At 38.7% G+C, this 22,336-nt stretch overlaps 1 protein-coding gene across 20 annotated transcripts in view; it reads left to right on the forward strand.

The window, feature by feature from the left end:
• The window catches only part of PHLDB2 (pleckstrin homology like domain family B member 2), a 223,587-nt gene extending 201,251 nt beyond the window's left edge, over positions 1–22,336 (forward strand). For 14 of the 20 annotated variants that reach the window (XM_046658183.1, XM_046658175.1, XM_046658176.1 and 11 more), the window contains 8 exons: positions 110–130; positions 1,888–1,923; positions 3,532–3,739; positions 12,456–12,546; positions 13,480–13,626; positions 15,446–15,665; positions 19,608–19,693; positions 20,320–22,336. In XM_046658183.1, the coding sequence (XP_046514139.1) occupies positions 110–130; positions 1,888–1,923; positions 3,532–3,739; positions 12,456–12,546; positions 13,480–13,626; positions 15,446–15,665; positions 19,608–19,693; positions 20,320–20,460 (950 nt within the window). In that variant the 3' untranslated portion in view covers positions 20,461–22,336. The remainder of the gene's footprint in view (positions 1–109; positions 131–1,887; positions 1,924–3,531; positions 3,740–12,455; positions 12,547–13,479; positions 13,627–15,445; positions 15,666–19,607; positions 19,694–20,319) is intronic. The other 6 variants (XM_046658182.1, XM_046658192.1, XM_046658196.1 and 3 more) reach the window with 2 other exon arrangements.

The raw sequence follows: 22,336 nt of genomic DNA on the forward strand, positions 1-22,336 counted from the left end.
TTGTTATCCTTTTTGATCTTGTATCTTTTTCCCTTTCTCCATCATTCTCCTCCTTCACTCCTGACTTGTCCCGTACCTTCATCTTCCGGCCGTGGACTGTGATGGTTAGGAAGAATGAATTTCTCAGCAGGTGGGCTATGAAAGACTGAACTGTCAGAAATACTGATTAATTTTATCCTCTGAAAGCCAGGTTATAATTTTAAGTCATCTCATTTTCTATATTAAGGCCTAGATAACCATTTTAAAGTATATAACACACATTTGGGAGATATTGGCAAGACTACTTATCCCTCAATGGGTAACTCATGAAGAACTTTCCAGGTCCAATTAGCCAGAATTTATAGAGACTGGCATTAAAAAGTAATCATAATAAATGGGCTTGTACATCCAATCTGTTGGGTCTCCCGGGCAGTGAAGAGAGTTGAGTTGGTTGGGGTTCCTAGTATGTGCTGTGCTTAGTGATGAGCCTCACATATTATCACTTTATAAACTACCCCTTCAAACAGCTGTTTGTGGCTGGATAGGAAGGATCTAGAGCTTTACAAGGCCCTTTTTACTTGCTCACCCAATGTTCTTCTTGCTGCTAATTTAAAAACGAAAACTAAGTAGTCTCTGAGGTTGGGAAAGTCTCATTTTTCCCAATCCGGGTGCTTGGCCCCGCCCCACACAGTAGATGCATTCCATCTCCTTATTTAGCCACTAATTCAGTTGGAACTTATAGATGAGAAAATGAATCCATTCAGTGACTATTTTGTGACATCCATATGCTAAATAAGTGGGTATACTGTGGTGAACAGGACATACAGGTCCCCCTCCCTGGTCAAGCTTACACCTGTTTGGGTGCTCCTTCACTGCACCAGCACTTCTTCCTGGGCCTCCTGCCAGGACACCCTCCTTCGCTACCCTGCTCTCCTTTGCTGTTTGCTCTATCAAAGTACCTTTACCTTTGGATGGCCAGACCAGAGCCTGAATACCAAACCCTTTGGAGGGTCACAGGGGAGAGCTGAATGCCCTTATTTGTAATTGCAGGAGTAACTTGGTTTTTTTTTTTGAAATTATTCGGGAGAGAGGAGGCTAAGCCAGGTGACAGTTGAGTTCATTGTGATCGGTAAAATATTGCCAGTTGGGAGAAATGAGCAGCTCCATAAGGCAGAACATTTCCACTCACAATAGCTCCCCAGGAAATGAAGATCCTGCATTTGGAAATATATGCTCATTAGGAGCAGTCTTTTTCGTTTCAGTTGCCATGAAAATTTAAGATGCTTATCCTACCACCTGAATGATGGAAGGTTCTCTCAGGCATAGAGCCAAACCTCAACAAATAGTGAGGTGATCTGGGGATTTACATTCACAATTCTTAGCCCAGTACACGTTGTCATGCAGCTGTTTCTCATGCCCGCAGCTGAAAAGTTTGAGTCATTTTAGTTTACTGTCTACCTCACCTGAAGATGGTAAGTTCATTTTCTTATTCTATGATACTTTTGAAAAAAAAAAAAAACTCCTGGAAGATCTGAGGAGCAGGGCATACAGTTGTTTTAAGAAGAAATACGCTTCACCCTCTTTTCTGCTTTACCGACAAAGTGTTAATTGCATTGTGGGGACTGACTTTTCTGAAGGGTGGGGGAGGTTGTGGTACATGTCATTGCCAAGGAGGCAGTTCTTATATGTTTTAAATTTCATGGCTGTTTTTTAGGGATTTGTTTTTCATACTAAAACAAGAAAGTGTCTTCCATGGAGTTGGTGCCAATGTGGAAGTTTTCTTTGCCAATAAGCCTTTTTTGAAAGCATAAGGAAAGATACATGTGTGACCTTTTCAAATAATCTCTGGTGTTCTTTTTTTTTTGTCCCCCTCCTTTTCCTAATGAATAATTGGAAACAATTTAAAAGGAGCAATTAGTAATTCCAAAAGTTCGAGTATCAAAGGTAAATGTTTGAGTAATGAATTATTTTGCCTTAAGAAAAAAAAGGCACAAGCTCTATGCTTATGAATGTGCTGGCTTCATGTCATGCTTTATGCATCGACCATTACAATGAATGATATTCTGTCTAAAAGCTCACGATGTGCTGCTATGTTTTGCATCTTCTCTTAGCCAAGTGATACATAGTTTTGACATACGTGTGTGTGAGTGTTTATAATTTATAATTACAGCTTATATAAAGAAAACTTATCTTCCCAGAAATGCCTTAATCTAAACCAACATATTTTCACTTAGATATCCAAAACTGCTCCAAGTACTAATGGCATGCAAACTTCTCATGGACCTAAAATCATTTTACATAAACTGTTGGTGTATGATGCTTTGTTAAAGCATCATGGATGTGGCTTCTGTTTTTAAATGGGAATGTTTAATCCACAGATGAGGAAGCTGTTTGCAATCATTGCCTTCTTTGCCCTCTGGCCTGCTTTTTGGCCATTTCATTATCAATTAAAAGCCTCATTTGAAAGGTCGGTAGAGCACAAGAGAAGAGGGGAAGTTCAAAGGAAAGAAAAGAGTTTCCAATCGTAAACTCTTAATAGATCTGGTAGTAAATTTACTCAGGAAGAAAGAGATTGTAAACTACAGTACCGGCTAGAGAAACGGCTTTTTAGTGACTTGAGAGACGTGTTTATCAGTGTGATCCTTGCTTCCTGAGTATATAGTAAATAGAGAATTGAAAGGAAGAATAGTTCAATTTGTGATGCCCCTGAATCAGCCCCCAGAGAGCAGCCATAGCAATAACACGGAGGAAAGCCAGTACCTAACCACGAGCTGACCAAGGACCAGGGTCAGGAAACACCTCTTATTAGTGGCACTTTTGCTCCTATTAATGCGAGTCCTACATTTTCATACAGTTGATATTACCAAGTAGCTGAAGGCTGACAGCCAAGGTGGAAAAAAGGAGAGCTATATATGTAGTAATTAAGAGTACAACCATTGGGAGGATTTTTGACCATGAATGTTTTAAATAAGTAATTGGCAGACAATGGAATTGAAAAAAAGCATGAGAAAAATGTGCACTTTGGGTCTTAACCAGATTCGAAGTGTTGGTGACAGTATGAGTGAGATACAGGTTTCTCAAATCCTGCCCCTTGATGAGCCACTTGCTGTTTCATGACCACGGCAAGCACTCCTTACATTTGAATACCACTGAAGAAGTGACTGCTCTAAGACCCTGGGGTTGCTTATCTCTAGGAGTCATCTTGCTTCACTTGAACACAACTAGTTTGAGAGGGTTCAGAGCTTTTAAACGTGTTTCTGTTTTGTGTGTGTGTGTGTGTGTGTGCTGATGTATTATCAGGTGTGCTGAGATGTAGGAATGGCATCGCAAAGTGTCAAGTGATCCCCTGACAAAAAAGGTCACTCCCAAGACCACTTCTTTGAAACTCTCGCGTGCGCTGAGCATGATGCTGTTTCTTTGATCTTGGCTTCAAAACAAATTAAACCAAGGCCCAAGTTTCATACGCAGATGTTTTGGGTTGCTGGTTTGAGTCTGTTAAGATCTAAGACTGAAAAATGAGGCATACTAACAAATTTATGGTTCTTTTCTTAGGGTATAATCACCAACAGATGAGTGAAGGACAAAGGCAGAAATCGTCAGAATTTTACAACCGCACAGCGTCTGAATCAAATGTCTACTTGAACAGTTTCCACTACCCAGACCACAGCTACAAGGACCAGGCCTTTGATACTTTGAGCCTAGACAGCTCTGATAGCATGGAGACCAGCATCTCTGCTTGCTCACCTGATAATATCTCTAGGTAGGATTTATTTGTGGGGAAGGTTTCTGGTTTGGACAAGGTGGTTGGTTACTGCTTTCAAAAAGTAAAGCCAGCAATTTAGGGCAATGTATATGTACAAGTCCCAATTTTTGAGACTTAAAGAGTCTATAATGCAGAAGAGAGTTGGGTGTCATGGCGGACTTCGCAAGTAATTTCTTAGTATCCTATGTGACTTAGTCAGTCAGACACCCTATAACCCATTTTTCTCCTTTATTCTATTTCTTTTCATTTGAGTTCACATGTATACTCTGCTTCAAAATTGATTTGCCTCTGTTGGTTGACTCCAAAGTTCATTAGGACTGCCTTTGATTAAATCAAGAAATAATTTCCAACTATAGAGTAAGAACTTTGAATGATGTCTTGGCCTTATGTTTCGTTAGAAGGAAGGCTTTAGCTGTTCCACATATTAAAATTTTTGTAAGGATTTAACCATTCACATTTGTGTTCATCCTTTAAGGCAAGCATATGTAGTCTTATGGAATTATAGCTAAAGGCACGTCTACAATACCCATCTAGTTATGGTCCTCTTCCTCTTCCAAAGCTTGGATGATGCCCAACCACTTTGTGAATAAAGTCAGACCCCAGACTCTGGCATTCTAGATCCAGCCCAGTTCCTTAGTCATTCTCTCCTCTTAATACACCCCACAGAGCTTTTATTTAATTGAGAGGGTAATGAATTCTCTGATCTCTGTGCCTTTGACCATCCTGGTCCTAGTCCTGGAATCATGCAGTTTGTTCATTCATTCATGTAGAGGTTCCTTCACTCCACAAATACTTATAGAGTGCTCGACAGTCAACCATGGGCTGGAGTTGGCTCATACTTACTGCAAAGTGCCAAGCTGTACATCTCCTCCTAACCCTGTGATCGGTGATGTCGTGTTGGTAGCTTGAAACTGGCCATGATGGGAGTATTTATGCCACATAGATCAACATTTGCTACCTATCAGAGTTTTTGTTCTCCTCCAGAGAGCTGGTTTAGCAGCACATCGCTGTCTACAGTCGATTCATCCTTTCCTTTTTCTAATTTACTCAACCTAGGCTTACTGAGCACTGAAGTGCCTGGCATTGCAAAACATCTTTACCATCTCCCGTCTCCCCCACATCTGAGTCTGGAGAAATTCTCCTCATCCTTCAAACTCAAACTTCAGTTGGAAACTCATGAAAATTTCTCCCTTTAGGGCATTTTTCTTCTGTTTCCATGTCACTTAATACTTTTTTCTATTATATCACTGATCACATTGCAGCACAGAATTTCTTCTTCAATAATTAGTTGGTGAATGTTTCTATGTTAAGGAGGATGTCTAATTATCTTTTGGTTTCTACACCCAGCAGAGATCTTGGCATATAGTAGGTACTCATTAAGTGCTGGCTGAATAAATACCTCAGGGTATAGTGAAATAGACATATTTTCAATTTTGATATTTTTCTGTATTTCATCTGTTTCAACTAGCTGAGAACCATTATGCTTTCAACCCAAGAAACATCCGATATTCAATAAATGTTAATTGAGCACTTGTGTGTCTCAAATGAAAATTCTAATTGGATAATTGCCATCAAACATACTTCCCTATATGGGAATGAAGCCACAGGCTGGGAGCAGGAAGACTTGTCCTTTTTGGGCTTGACCTGACAACTGCTGGTGCCGCTTGAAGCCGGTCATAGAAGTGTCTTGGTCCTGATTTGCTGTTCTGTCAAATGGAGGGAATATTTCTTGAACAAAAGTAGATGATGGATTTTAAAACATTTTGATGGAAAATTACCATCATGTAAACATAATTTCCTTCTTACAAAGTTTTGGCTAATTTGCCCTTCTCCACTAAAAAGAACAGAGTGACAGAGACAGAGGGAAAGTAGTATCAGTAAGGTATAATTAGCCTTGGGTTAGTTAGTGTTTCACAAAGGAAAAGAATACGAGAGACCCAAATATAACCAGACATTATAGCCAGGGAATTTTGGGGGTGGGGAGAAAGAAGAAAAGGATAGATGCTACATTCTGTGGTAAATAGAGTGTATTTTAGTCCTGGCATCAATGGGTGAAATATTAATATTACTAGATAGAGCCTATCAGAGAAGGAAAGAAATTCCTGAGGGAAAGCAATAAAGGAACCATGAGAATTGTATTGCTGCTTGTCACATGAGAATAACCTAAATTTAGGAGGGAATTATGGTGATAATAAAGATGATTTTTTTTTTGCTGCCATTATTATTTGATGTTAGAAGGGTTAGTATTTCACTTTATTCAATATTAGAAGATGAAATATCTCGCTTTCTAAAAACGTAATATGACTATTTGGGGGAAGACGGTTGAGTGTTTGGAACGCTTGGGCGTCACACCACCTCGCACACTGAGGGTTCTCTGCTGCTACCCACCGCTCTGAGGGGTGGTCAGAGCAGTGCCGGCGGGTGCTGGGAGCTGGTGTTCTCAGGACAGAAAGCCGAGAACTTTGAATAATTATTCATAAATGCCAGTAAACTGACCAAGTGAATGTGGTCCTTTTCAGTAACAGGACACAAAGAAAAGTCAGCAACTCAGTGACTATTATGTAATGATGATCGGAAGAATAAAAGATGATGTTAAATGGGCATACAAGGCAGCCGTTTGGTTTCACAGTGTAGTGATCTCACAGGGACTGCCCATGTTTCTTTGGTGCTCTGTACTTAGTTGTTTTGAAAACATCCAACTACTCTCCCCTCTTCCCCAAGAGTTGTGAACATTTTATACCAGTATTCCTTTGACCGCTTGACTGTTTTTTTTTTTTTTTCTATTTTTGAGCCATCTTTAATAAATAAATACCCTCTAAGGGTTTCCTATCTTGGTCTTTTTCTTCCTCCATTTTCTGCTCCCTGCTTCTTCTTCCCCTCCAAAAATTAAAAGTAAATATGCGTTCCTCCAAATTATCACTCCCCAAACTCCATCTCTCATGTCTAATGGTGGTACACAGCAGCAGTCCAGCAGTGAGCAGAAGAAATTACCTAAAAAGGGACCACTTTATGTTTACCAAGCATTTCAGATCTGAACACTTAAGCACAGTGACCCCAAAAACTTCATTTATTTTCATTTGCTCACCTAGTCACTTTTTCCTTTTTTCTTTTGTTTTTTTGTGAGGAAGATTGGCCCTGAGCTAACATCTCTGCCAATCTTCCTCTATTTTGTATGTGGGATGCCGCCACAGCATGGCTCGATGAGCGGTGTGTAGGTCCACGCCCAGGATCTGAACTGGCGAACCCTGGGCTGCCAAAACGGGGCACCTGAACTTAATCATTATGCCACCAGGCCAGCCCTACACTTTTTCTTTTTCTTTTTTTTTTAAAGATTGGCACCTGGGCTAACAACTGTTGCCAATCTTTTTTTTTTTTTTCCTGCTTTATCTCCCCAAACCCCCACCCTGTACATAGTTGTATATCTTAGTTGCAGGTCCTTCTAGTTGTGGGATGTGGGACGCCGCCTCAACGTGGCCTGATGAGCGGTGCCATGTTCGCGCCCAGGATCCAAACCCTGGGCCGCCACAGCGGAGCGCGCGAACTTAACCACTTGGCCACGGAGCCGGCCCCTACACTTTTTCATAGAATGATTTCCAAAGGTAGAAAATGAGACTAGTTCCACTGAATGTGCCATATTAAGAGGACATCATTATTGCAAGATGATCATTCCTGCAGTTAGTTATACATGGCCATGATCATTTTCCATAGTTACTTAATACAGATCTGATCCAGCGGTGCTAGCAATTGTAGGTAACCAATCACCATGGTCAGAGTTACTGGTAGTATTTATTTCATTGTACTGTCAGATCCTCTGAATGTCAAAAAGTTGAAGCCAAAGTGGAAGATACCTGTAAAAGGTCTAGCATGGGTCTCTCCTTTTATAGGGAGAAAGAGAAAAACAAGCCTTTCTCTTCTGTGCCACCATCTACCTTAAAAAAATCCATGCTACCCTATAATAAGTTTGTACCCATTATTTTGATGGAAAATAATATGGAAAACATCAGGAAAGCAGATAATAAGGAACTAATTTTTGGAATGTTTATTAGGACAATACATCCTTAATGGGAACTTTTTGAAGATAGAGAAATAAAAAGACTATAAAATTTTTTTTCTTTTTAAGAGTTTTTAAAGATTATGTATTAAAGTACCCTGAAATTATGTGTATATTAAAGAGGTAATTCCATGCTGAAATTCTAGCAACATAAACTTAGTCTTGTGGTTTATTATGTCACAAAAAGTAGAATTTTGTAGAATTACAGAATTACTCAGAGTTGTGGGTACATTTGCCCTTCACTTTTTGTTGAGACATCATTTTTGTGTCTACCAGAAAGTTACTTGAGTCAGACAATGTTTCTGCTTTTTCAGCATCAAAACTCACACTGTTAGAAAATAGGCCTTGGGTCTTAGAAAAGAGCAACTGAAAGTCAATTCTGCATAAAATCTCTATTCTGCTAAAGTTACTGAACTGTCTTGTAGAAGGTAGTGTTCTGAATACCACCTACAAGGATACTTTATTATGACTATTGCTATTATTAATTTACTAAGCCCTCACTTTGTGCTCGTACTTTGAGAAAATGTCGAGGGAGTTGATTTCTCATGATAGCTTAACTACCAGCCGTGTGTTTGCGGAGGGGGAACAAGACTGGGTGTGGAGTTGAGGACAATCCATGGTTGAACATAGTTTTAAAAGATTCTTTGACCAGAATTTCAGATGCTTCTAACCCTTTCATTTTAGGCAAAGGTTTGTATTTTGCTTTCTACCCTAGATGGTCAACACCCAGTGTATGCATTTTATTCTAGAGAGTTCTCTCAGAAGAGATATCGAAAGCTGGAGTGATTTCAGAGGGGCAGTCAACTGTCAAAGGGACCAGATATGTCAGACCAGGTGATAAATGATTGCAGAATATTAGAGAAGAGAGCGCTGGTTCTTCTAATACTCAAGGAACTACTGAATAGAGAAAGATTAGACATTTTATAAAGAGCAATATTTTGCTTAAGCTGAGAATGTATTTGAGAAGATTAATTGAAAATAAATATTCTGAGACACTAGCTCTTCATTTAGTGGCAATTTTGGTGCACTGAACGCAGTCTGGAAAAATTTATGTGTCTTTATAGAGAATTTTGCTTTGCTCCGTGTTTTGTTTTTTGCATATTTCTTGTATGACAGTGTTCTTGTTTGCTGTTCTTTCTTCCTTTTTCTCTTTTTGCTTTTGCCTCTAAAGTGAATATTCTAAAAAGAAGTTCAAATTTTGCCGAAAGGTAATGTTATTCAGCACAGAAAACCTCAAATCTGCTATTTAGATTCCTTTAACTTCGATGGAAGTTTTGTTTTTCTTCATGATGTGGTTTTTACCAAAGTTGGTCAGATACAAAAGCAATCTTCAGTTGATAAAATAGCAGAACATGACTAAGTAGGGAAAGTAGCAAAACTTGTCATCCTTGTAGCATTTATGGCCCAATGACTCAGTATCATCAGCAATCTTAGAGCAATCACATACAAGATCAGAATTTTGTGCCTGCCTTCCAAGAAGGTTGGGGTTGGAGCAATGGAAGGAAGCATTACTCCTCTAGTAATCTGGGTGGCCTTGAGAAAGCAATGATGAGTGTCTTGTGCTACAGGTAATGCATTGTAAAGCTTATCTGCAGTGACTTCAGACTCTCCCTTTGCATGGGGGGTGCTAGGCCAAAGGGCATTTTATTTGTTGACATTTTCACATGCAGTGATATTGACAAGCCTAGACTTCTGCCTGAATTCCCATTGCAGTTTGCATTTGTTTTTCACTGTAGGTGCAGTTCTGATAGGACAAGAAAGTATTAAATGGTGGCAACATAGTATCATAGAGCAGCAAAAATTTTGCTGAATAAAAGTGGTTTACACATCAAAGAAATATTAAAATTAACAATAGCAAAAGTGTGGCTATAGAGAACAAGTAGGTGTCTGTGGATAAAAATTAATTTTTTAAACAGAATAACGAAAGTAGCTTTTAAAGTATATAAAGTATAGTTTAAGAAATAGGTGACTTTCATACCTAAAAGTGATGAAGATATGAAGTGGTAAATGTTAACATGTACTTTCTATCAAACATTTTCAGAAAATTCAGTTCATTTGGAGGAAAAATTAAGACATTTATGGAAACACTGCCAAATGAGCAGATTGAGTGTAACTGGCATAAAATTAATTAGAAATATGATAAAATAAATAGAAAACACCCTGAAAAGTTCTTTAAAAATGAGCAGAAATATTTAAAGATGGATAAATGTGTGAAAACTTGCCCCCAGGATGTGCACAAATTACAAATATATGAAAAACCATGGACAGAAAATATTTGCTTCTCCCCAAGCTAGTTCCACCCAATTCATCTGGATAGGCTTCATGAGGCTTCAGGGTCAGACGTAGGCCAGTGAATGGAAGCTCTAGGAAGAAAGATTTGGATTCAGCGTAAATATCAGCATTCTAACAATGCTGTCCAAACAATGAAGGAATGGACACAGGGAGTTTCCTGTAACTAACAATGTTCCAGTGCAAGCTGGATGCAAAATGGAGATGCCGGAGCAAGGATAAGGGACAGATGGGGGTTATGCTATTGGGGAGTGGTTTTTTTTTAAATTGTTGAGTTTTTAAGACTCGAGACTTAACAAAACTCAAATTATTTATTTTCAATTTAATTGGAGACATAAGGCATATATATCTGATGTCACAGGACACGGTAGAATATACACAGTTTTGTGCTATTATATGGCCTGTGTGATTGTCTTAGGATTTCTCAGCTGAGCTGATGAAATCTGCCCCTTTTCTATCCATGAAGTCAGGTATTCTCAATAAAGAGGAATACAAATTCCTGCACAAAAATTAAAGAGTTTTTTCTTTCATTCTTGCTGGTTGAAGAGAACAGACCTTACCCTTTTGTACCTCCCCCAGCAGTTCATGGAAATAATGAGAAGAAATTGCTATGTTCTTGTCTTTCTCGGGAGAAAACACCTGGCTGAAAACCGGCCGACTGGCCGAAGGTAACCATGCAAAGTACAGCCTATTGTTATTTTTTTTGGAGCAGCTTTAGGTTCACAGCAAAATTCAGAGGACGATATAGAGTTCTCATATACGTCTTGCCCCCACACATGCACAGCCTCTCCTATTATCAACATTCCCCACCAGAGTGGTACATTTGTTAGAGCTATTGAACCTACATTGACACAACGTTATCCCCTAAACTCCATAGTTTACATTAGGGTTCACTCTTGATGTGGTACGGTCTATGGGTTTGGACAAGTGTATAGTGTCATGTATCCACCACTATAGTACACAGAGTATTTTCATTGTCCTAAAAATCCTCTGTGCTCCGCCTCTCCATCCCTTCCTCCCTCCCCACCTCCCACTTCAAACCACCGACAACCACTAATCTTTTTGCTGTCTCCATTGTTTTGCCTTTTCCAGAATGTCATATAATTGGAGTCATACAATATTTAGGCTTTTCAGATTGGCTTCTTTCACCTAGTAATATGCATTTAAGATTCCTCTGTGTCTTTTCATGGCTTCATAGCCTATTTCTTTTCAGTGCTGAATAGCATTCAGTTGTCTGGATGCACCACAGTTTATTCATTTACGTGCCGAAAGATATCTTAGTTGCTTCCAAGTTTTGGCAATTGTTAATAAAGCTCCTACAAACATCTGTGTGCATGGCACTGATCTTAAGATAAATATGTCCTGTGTTACTGCAGTCATTTATCTCTTCCAAAGAATGCTTAGCCTTATGTTTGAAACATCCTAGGTTTGAGATCAACAATACAGTTTTGGGAATCTGTGCTAACCATTATCTTATTCATTTTTATATGAATTCACTTTTGTAGGAATATGTCTAACAAACATGAATCCCTACTGTGTGCCCATCTCTATGCTATGGAGGATACAGGCACAAAAGCTTCTTTGTCCCCAAGAGAGCATAGAAAAGATGACATGTATTTAAATCACTATTCAAGTATACATGCATAGGAAATAACAGTGGTTCTCCATGGCAGGAACATCAGAGTAAATAAGTTTTGATATAAACCATGGTCCCTTTTTTCCATAATAGTCAAATAAAATGTAGAAAAATAAAATGTTTTGTTTAGTGTTCAACTTATTCATGTTCTTCCGTTTCTCTTGTAGTTGTTCTAACTGTTCTTACAGCTTTCACTCCCTTTGGTTTTTCCCTTCACTTGTCTTTCTCAGAATGTGTTTCCTTTGAAACTCTTGAATCCCTTCGTGCAGTTTCCTCACTGGTATGGTGCATATTGGTATGGTATGGTATTATTGACAGAACTGGCCACCACCTTTCTATTGCACCTATGAGAGAAGTCATTTTTTAATTGCCATCATCATTAAAAAAATAAAATGCCCACATGTATAAAGGCACAAGAAAAAAGCAGCTGGTGACACATATTCTCAAACCCAATAAAATGACTTCAAACCTTAGGTGTCATCTACATAGAACTTTGGTGATAGTCTTGTTGGTCTGGCATCTCTGAATAATTAAACTAACAGGAAGTTCTCCCACAGGCTGTAATTTTTAGACTTTGGAGGAAGCATTTTGAGAACGCATTTTGTAAGATTTGGTTTTGGTTTATTTATTTATGAGTAAAGCACTTTACGTGTGTGTGTGTGTGTGTGTGTGTGTGTGTATTTGAAGAAACATCAATCTGAAACAATATTCTTGAAAGGCTTTTGTGTTTCCTTCAGTGCCAGCACTTCAAATATTGCCAGAATAGAAGAAATGGAGAGACTTTTGAAGCAGGCTCATGCAGAGAAGACACGGCTGCTTGAATCCAGGGTAGGCTTAATATCTTTATGCCAGAGGTCAGTGATGTGTCAGTTGAAGATGCCCTGTCCTTGACGTCAGGAAACTGTCCTCGGGCCTCAATAAGCATGTGATCTTGGAGTAATCGCTCAACCTTTCTGGGCCTCATTTTCTTATCTGAAAAGTAAGGATGTAGGAGAGATGTTTCTAAGGCTCTTTACTGCACTACGGTTTTTTGTAATTTAAACTATAGATAGTGTTGACATAGACTAAAATGAATGCTTTGCATTATATTTTCCCTTTGATGACTGCTTTGTTTGCCTGCCAAGGAACAGGGAGGAATGTCATGTCTCTATGCATGCTCCCTTCCTTGCCAGCTTGTGTTAACTGCACTATTGTAATATTAAAAGTCCCACATTATTGTGACTGTATGTCAAGCCGGAATCTGAACTTCCTTAGGAATCCCCCAAAATGCCTTTGCATCCTGCTGTAAGGGCACCTCCTTTCCTCTTGTAACTTCCCCGTGTGCTTCCTCTGTAACCTTCGGCCAGGAAGCCACAGAGCAACAACAGGAATTGGAAGGACCGATGGCCTTCAGTTAGTGGACGGCCATCGAAAGAAGGACTAAATATCATATGACTGGTGCTGGGTGACAATTTGTGAGGCTTTTTATTAAAAATGAGAGAGTTGTGGTCATCAGTATGAAATGACTGGATCTAGTCACAAGCTGGATTTTCACTTAATATGCAATTGTTAATTAAATGTAGTGGCTGCGTTTCTGCCTAGGATGATTTTGAAAGCTACGTGGGTGGTGATTACAGGTGTTTTAGTCCAGGCTATATATTGTAACAGCCTAGGCTCTAAAACCAAGGATTAGCCAGTGAGAATTTTCTTTTTGATATTAGTTGGAATCATTTGAGTATCACCAATATGTCTTACAACTTGTTCTGCATAATGATAATTTAGGAACGGGAAATGGAAGCCAAAAAACGAGCCCTGGAAGAAGAAAAACGACGCCGAGAACTCCTGGAGAAACGATTGCAGGAAGAAACTAGCCAGAGGCAGAAGTTAATTGAAAAGGAAGTAAAAATAAGGGAGAAACAAAGAGCACAGGTTGGTGGTCGATCCGGATGGATTGGAGTAGGCTGCCCCCTGGTGGTCACTCTATAGAAGATGGTCACACTGTGTCTGTGGGTGTCTTCCCTGCTCTGTGCGCTAGCCCTTGACAGACATGGCTAAGAGAAAGATGTGCATTAGTAGGCCAAAAATGTATGTTTATTTCAAAATAAAGACATTCATTGGGGACCTACTAACCAATGACACTTTTCTCTAGTCATGCTTGGAACATTTTGATAGGAGAAGCACTTTTTCTTCTAGCCATGTTTGGAGTATATTGAAAAGGGGAGTGCTTTTTTGAGCAGCTTCAAAAGATGCAGCGGGATTCGCTACTGAAAACAAATACAACACCCAAACTAAAACCTTTGGTTGAGGAAGAGAAGAGGTCCTATTGAGCCATCTTTTGGAAGCAAACACTCCAGCCCAATTTCTTGGTGGTCATATTAGAGTTTAAAAATTTTTTTTCTAACCACTGTGTTGTCACACATGTCCCCTTTGCTACACCAGTTCACACACCTGTGCACAAGATTACTGAACTCAAGCAAAACTCGAGACAACCACCCATATTGTTTAATTACCTATCTTGGTCATCTTAAGAGTTTGAATCGCTGTTTTTATCACTAGAGCTGTTTGCATAATGTATGTTTTCTAAGGAACTAAAATAAAATTTCGTTTAAATACCATGTAATTTAAATTTCAAATCAGTTTTACCAAATAGAGTTAAAGGTAAAAGGTACTATTTCTCTTATTCTTGATAGTTGCTGGCAGTTTGATAGAATAGCAGTGAGAGACTGTCTTTGAGACTTTCTGTGCTTTGAGGTTTCAGTAAGTCTGTGACATCTACAAAGTACCACAGAATCAGGCAAAACACTGAAGGAAAAATACAAAGTAAAATATGTTCATTTTATTTCCTTATGCCAAACCCCTGCCAAATGTTGATTCATGGTGAAGGTCATCCAGGCTGTTTGGTATCTGAAGCCAAAACCAAAAGCACAATTCTATTTTAATCCTAAGTATAAGTTTTGCCTCCAAGTATATGATTAGGTCATTTTCCCCAGGGCAAAGGGGTAGGGTAATTTAACAGAATAAAATAAAACACCATTTTAGAGATGTTACCCATGGTGGTCTGCCCTCCCTAGATTAGATGAACCTCTACTCCAGCCATAGTAAGATAGAAGACGTCTGAACATCCCTTCAGTGTCTGTCCTGGACAGTTCATTGGGTACAGCTTTGATTCCCCGTCTTACCTTATTTCAGCTTCGCTTTTGAAAACTTACACCTCTGCCTTCAGTTTTTATCAGAGAGTGTGTGCAAGCCGGCGGGAACAGCTTTGGGGATCTTGTGAGGGTTGGACTTACTAAGTAACGTTCAATCAATCACGTCAGGTCTGAGATTATTTAAGGAAAACTATTGTTAAGTTCTCTGGCAGAGGGAACTCCTGGAAACTTTGCAGTGGAGGAGTCCTCATCTGTAGGAAGCAGCCCAGATAAGTTCATGCCTCATTTCCCTGTGTTTTTAAGTGCAAGCGCCTCTTTCAAGTCAAGATAAATGACATTTTTCCATGTTTTCATCTGCCTGTTTCAAGGAATAGAATCTATTGGCCTGAGTTTATCTCCTTCTTCCTCCCTATTAGTAGCATTTGTCTGAAAATACTGTCCACTTTTTAGACTCTAAATGATACTGTTTATCTTGGGTGCTCATAATCACATGGGCATTTTAACACCTAGGCCTTCAGTTCATTTCTACTCCTAAACATCTGTGACCTAAAATGAAACACATAACTAGCTATAGATGAGATGGGTTTGCACTTTTCCAGGCTCGACCTCTGACACGCTATCTGCCTGTCCGGAAGGAAGACTTCGATTTGCGGAGCCACGTAGAGACTGCTGGCCACAATATTGATACTTGTTATCATGTATCGATCACAGAGAAGACCTGCCGAGGATTCCTCATCAAAATGGGTGGAAAAATTAAAACTTGGAAAAAACGTTGGTTTGTTTTTGATCGGAACAAGCGCACCTTCTCTTATTATGCAGGTGGGTGATAAAAAAATCTAAGTGGTGTATTCAAATTGGGAACCCTCTGTTATAGAGCAAGGCAGTAAAATTCAGTGTAAATAGGTAGATTGGGAAGTAATAGAATTAATGGCAATATTAGCTTTGTAGATGAATATTACTTTATATTCAGATTATAAAACCACATGATATGAATTTCCTCTCTAGAAATCATAAAAATTATGTTATTTAAAAATTATGTTAGTCTATTTAAAACTATGTTAATTAGTCTATTCTACTTCTGAAGTAAGCTCAAGTCCAAATAAATACTAAATGGAATTTATTTTTAGACCAAAATATTGTCTTTTAAACCACAAGGCCAGAAAAAAGGTTTCTATTTATTTATTTATAATGGGATATGTGCCCTAGTTAAGTCAAACACAATTAGGCAGGCTTGGCTGACAGTCATTCAACTATAGTTTATAGACTAGAATGGTTATTTAAGCACAGAGAGTAAAGCTCATTGGTGAACTAGTGAATAAGTATTTATTAAGTGACTGAAATATTTTTGGATTCTTTAAATGATGGATTATGAGAAACATACCCTACCAAATCTTATATAAATACAAGAATATTCGTATAAATGATGTACTTATTAAGAAGCCTCTTATTTACTCTTAGATCACATGTGAACTGTGTCCATTATCAGCATGAGGATAGCCCTGCCCTCTTTTCAACTGCTGAAGAAGCGTAGTATTATAGCAGAGGTTATGAAGAGACACTGCTTTGGGGTGACTGTGGGAGCATTTGTGAGCATTGTCAGGAATTGTCATAAAGTGTGTCAACGTAATAAATAAAAGTAACAGTCCAGTCATTGAATCTATAGTGGGAGGTCAGGATATGTTTATGAAGAGAGGTCTGAGGAACCAGGAAGCGTGTGGGAGAAAGGATCACTGGCCATGAAGTGGCAGAATTGAGGTGAGGAGAGGGTGGGGTGCATGGAAAGTGGGGCTCCAGTTACTGCAGTGGCCAGTGGCCTGAAGCGGATGGCCTAACTGCCTCAGGTCCCTGCTTGCCTCTCTAGGGCTTTTGACCATGGGTTTTATAAGAATCCAGAGACATTCTCTTCAGTTAGTACAACAGAAAAGATGCCTGTTTAATGAGAAACGGCAATTTAGTGTCTGCAAAATCCATAAACAAAGTTTGCTGTGTGCTAGTCTCCACAGACAACCTCACCCAGAATTTTCCAAAAATAAAATTTTAACATAACTTCAGACAAAAGAGCTTCCCTCCTCTTCTCTGCTCCTCTTCTCCAGGAGCCTTCTTTCTTTCTTTCATCTGCCTGCCGGGCGAGTGGTCCACTGCCCCTTCCTCCTGACCCAGTCAGAACCAACACCCCTTCTGACCATGTAAATGCTTTCTTCCAAATTCAACTTCTTGGTGATCGGTTTTCAATGTTTGTTTAAATACCAAAACCTTTCTGATATATGAACAATTACCCAGAACCCTAATACATAAAACAGACAAAGGTTATATTTAATTCATCTTTTTAATACTTACATATTATATAACTGACCGGTGAGACCTAGGTTGACAAACGCTGCCCATTCGGCTCTGTTTACAGCTATCATCAGCTTTGTCGCTCCCACCCCCCCCCCCCCCTTCCCCAAAACACCACCAAGTGCAGGAGTGGATCAGCCCACAGGCAGTCAGGCAGGACTGCAGTCCAGGCTGGACCTGATCCCATGAGCGCCACCCCTCTTCAGCTTATCTGTGAGGTAAAAGGCCATGGTATGTATGAAGGAGCTGTGAACGTCAGCGCTGAAAGCTGCTCTCAGGTCTCTATGTTGGTCACGACCCTGCCCTCTTTACTTGGCCTCCTACATATTAACTGGGGAACCTTAGAAGAGTCTCTAAAGAAAACTGAGGGGCAGAAAATATGTAAATTGATGGGATAAGGCTATTGAGACAGAATGAATAGCATCATCTGGTCAGTTTACAATCACATTATTCATTCTCTTAGTTCACAATGTCCTTGTGAGGCCTATAGTTTTCATAGTTCTTGCTCATATATGAAGTATCCTACAAACAAAATTCATTCTCCCATTTTCTGCCTGCTGGAAACACTGACAAGATTTACTTTTATCTCTAGATTTTATTTAACATCTCTTTTCAGAAAACAAAGTATTATTGTAGTCCCATGAATATCACAGAATCCTTTCCAGCAATTTTTTTTTTTTTTTTTTGAGGAAGAGCAGCCCTGAGCTAACATTTGCTGCCAGTCCTCCTTTTTTTGCTGAGGAAGACTGGCCCTGAGGTAACATCCATGTCCATCTTCCTCTACTTTATATGTGGGACGCCTGCCACAGCATGGCTTGATAAGTAGTGTGTAGGTCCACACCCAAGATCCAAATGGGTGAACCCGGGGCTGCTGAGGCAGAACCTGTGAACTTAAATACTGCACCACCGGGCTGGTCCTACCAGCGAATTTTTGAGAGAGATACTGACCTTCTCGTTCACAGAAAGTGGTGAAAACCCACTGAACATGATATTAGTTAAAACAGTGTTTCCCAAGGAAGAGCAAAAACAAACACAAATATGGTCCACAGTCAAATAAGTTAGGGAAATGCTAGGTTCAGTGCAATTAAACAGGTTTATTTCCTGCTGAACTTCTCAGGGCCATTATTTTTCAGACTAGCTTTTTCTTGTTATGGAAAAAAAGAGACATTCATTCACTTAGGAAAAAATTCAAAATACAAGTGTCTAGAATGAAAGTAAGTCTCTTACCCATCACAAAAGTTCTGGCCTTCTCCAACACTGTGAAGCCTGAAATATCCTTTCAGATTTTCTCTATTCATTTTTATGTATGTTTCAGTATGTCTCAGTATTCTTTCTTTTTTAGTACAGTCAGGACCAAATATTCACTCTGTTCGTACCTTTCTTCACCTAACAATATTTCAGCGTTTTTCTCTAATGAGCACATGCAGATCTCCCTCAGTCTTTGCAGTGGCTGTGTGGGGTCCATTGTATGGCTGGGGGAGGGTTGAATCAGTTCCCTGTTAAAACTCAAGCACATCTTTTGCAGCCTTGTGCTGTAACCAACACAAATCCACGTGCACAACATGCATGAATAGCTCTTCTACAATACGGTTCTAGAAGTGGACTTGCTGAGTAAGAGGATTTTTGCATTTTTAATTGTGTTTGTTTTACTAAATTGCCTTCCAAAAGAGCTTTGCACTTCCACCAACAGGGGATGAGAGAGTCTCTTTCTCTGCATCCTCATCCGTGCTCTGGAAATTCTTTAATATACTCACATGCCTCATGATCCCTGCAGAGTTTGTTACAAAATAGTTCAAGAACTTATTCGATCACTGAGTGATACTGTTTATTTGGTTGATGGTTTGGTTGGTTGCTTTTGTTTTGATGAAATCTTTGGAAACAGTTTGGAAAATGCAGCATTGAAAGAACATTAAATTATTGACATGAAGCTTGCTGAGAACAGGATAAAAAATCAAGCATACTAGACGAAATTTGATAGGAAAGAAATATAAATAGAATACTATTTTAAATTATAAATCAAAAAACACACTTGCTACAAATTTCATTACAACAGGTCTGCATATTAATATTTCCATGACAATGACTGCCTTGGAGGATGTGGGGCAATAATTTGTATCAGTGTCAGTGGTGTTTATATTGTGTGTGCTAACCTGGCAGAAGTTCTGGGTTATCTTTTGACTGCTAATTTGCTGAAGAGCCTTGGGCAAAGTCATTTAGTCCCTTTGGTTTGGGGCTGATAATTCCAACTTTTTTTTCTTTTTCCAATAGAGAATGAGGCTAAGGCACTAATCTGGATTACCTGAACTAATTGTAGATAATTTAAATACTAAATATTTTAATGATGATAATTACAATGAAATTGTAATTTTTCCTGTCCATCAGTAGTGATAAAGTATTCATTTTAACACTATTCTGTCATTGCAGACAAGCATGAAGCTAAATTAAAAGGAGTAATATACTTTCAAGCCATTGAAGAAGTATATTATGATCACCTCAAGAATGCTAACAAGGTAAACACTGATTTTCAGATTCCTACGATTTGAATGCATAATTAAGTTGGAGAAAAGATGTTTTTTGAATTCAAAGCGATGTAGATTTGTTGTTCTGACATACAGATGGATATGATTCGAATGGTGTTGGAAAAGTAAATGTAGAAGTAATTAGTGCCACTGATCTTTTTGTGAAAAAAGAGCCACATTGAAGTGAGGAAATATTCTGGACATATTGTTTGGGGAGATCCTGCAGGACTCTTTGCTAGGGTTCTAAGAAGGAGTTACTGCCTAGTTCTGAGGAGGATCATGAGGAAGGATCTTGGCAGGGCTGGGAATCACAGCTACTATTTATTGAGCACCCGCGATCAGCCAGGTACCCTGCTAGAGCCTTACAGAGTAGCTGCCAAGAGGACTGACGAGCTCTCTGTGAGGTCTCTTGGGCAGCAAGGCCAGAAGGACAGTCAATCTTGAGAAAGGTGTTGGGTGCAGGGGTACAGTTTACACTAGAGCAAAAGTAATGCCTGCATAGATTTCTATAAATTGGAAGAAAAATTTCCTTTTAAGGATGAAGAAGCCCTCTGTGTCATTTAATGTTATAATTTCAAGATATTTGTTTTACATTCTTTTCCTTTTTTGATTTTTAGAGTCCCAATCCATTACTCACCTTTAGTGTCAAGACTCACGACAGAATCTACTATATGGTGGCCCCATCGCCGGAAGCCATGCGGATCTGGATGGATGTGATAGTTACTGGGGCCGAAGGTTACACTCACTTCTTGTTGTAGTGAACTGGCACAACAGTCCACTTCAGGGCAGACTGCAATAATCTCTTACAAGAATGAAGCCATATGCAATCCCAGGTGGAAAGGCCCAGCAGAGCCGTTCTTTTAAGTGTATATACTCAGAACTCCTTTCACGTTAACGGAAGTCATTTGTAACAGAAGAAGAAGGCGTTTTAAGTCAAAGCTTGACCAGAAGTAATTCAAAACTTGATCATAAATAGCAAAAGAATTGATGCACCTATGAGGAAAAAATCCCACTATTTTGGTAAATAGCGTCACTTATAGGGACATTTCTTATAATCTATTTTTTATCAATTGTTGATTTTGGTGAAATAAACTAGACAGTTTACAAAATGTCTGTATATGTACTTGGAAAATATGAAATTATTTTAGCACCCGAATCATTGGCATTGACATTATTGGTAATCAACTGCCTGTTTTAAAAAGGGGCATTTTACTGAAGGTTATTTTATAAATATAAGCAAATAAGGGCTTGGAGGGGAATATATTTTAGGAGGAGTTTTGCCTAAATTTTTAAATACTGCACCAAAACCAAAGACTTGACATGACTTCTGTTTAACAGTAGTTTCAAGTGATGAACTGCAGTTAATGTTACTCTGCATTTTAAAATAATATTCTGATGCCATCAAGTGCCCAGGAAGTTGACTTTGAAGAGTCACCACCAGCATAAGCTACGTACATATATAGCAAACCACTTTTTGTAAAAGAAGAAAGAACAAAAAGCTGTGCGTTTTAGAAAGAAGCAGTCTTGGAAAGACATTCTGTCACCTTGGGCAATTTTAAATAAAGAGAATAGTTAGTGTTAGGAGCTTGTTTTGCGGAAGATTTCTCCATTCCCAGTGCTGAGAGTAAAGGCATCTAGTGGTGGATTTCCTTTAGTTTCTCTGCTTTCTCGTGGTGGTGGAGCACACCTGTCCGTTGCAGCCTCACATGACATAACTGAAGTCGGAGCTCTGTTTTCACCAAAGAACAGACCAATTAAAATGCTTATTTACAGAAGTGGTGTAGTTCCATAAAAGGCAAATGAAGTACAACTTAATGTTCTCTGTAATGTACTATTGTATTATGTATTTCTTTACAACTAGCCTTTGTTTTTTTAAGAGTTAAATTAATTTTTTGTTGAATGAAATGACTTCAGGCAAGTCTCTTTTATAACGGTTTTTCAAATACCATTTATCCTGGTTTGTCACATTGTGTGTGTTTGTAAATATGAATGAACTCTTTCCTAAAACTTGGCAAATGAATAGAAGTAGAAAATAATGACGTAACTTACTAGTACATGGTGAAATGATTAGATTAGAAGAGTCTAGAAAATCTTTGTCAGGCCTGACCGGGTACAGTTGTTTTTTTAATTTGCAGTGTGGTTTGTATACATGTATGCGTGTTGCCAAGAATAAGATTTTGCAACTGGATGACACATGATTTTACTTGAACAGTGAAGGACAAAATCATGATGGCAGAAGACATTTTTATAATCTGTTTTTTCAGAGATGACCCCTAAACCCTGTAATGACTTAAGAGCGAGAGATGCAATTGCTAAAATTTTGTTGGTTAATGTAAAGATATAACTTTTCTGTACTGAACTTTACTTTCTTCATAGGATTATAGATATTCTAATCAACTTTATATCTTGCATGATGTAGTAAACCTTTTAAATATGTATGTTAAAATGTTGAGTTTGGATTAAAATGTTGACAGATTTCACATTTGAAAATAAATTCATCTCTCATTAGGAAGTTACCTGTTGGTAACATGACACGGGATGCATTAATCAGCAAAAATTTGATAGGAGAATCTACATAAAGGTTGTTGTGTGCTAACATTATGATTTGTAGTTCATAAACTGAAGTAATTAGAA

The sequence above is a fragment of the Equus quagga genome, chromosome 4 (assembly GCF_021613505.1).
Source record: "Equus quagga isolate Etosha38 chromosome 4, UCLA_HA_Equagga_1.0, whole genome shotgun sequence".
Classification (NCBI taxonomy): domain Eukaryota; kingdom Metazoa; phylum Chordata; class Mammalia; order Perissodactyla; family Equidae; genus Equus; species Equus quagga.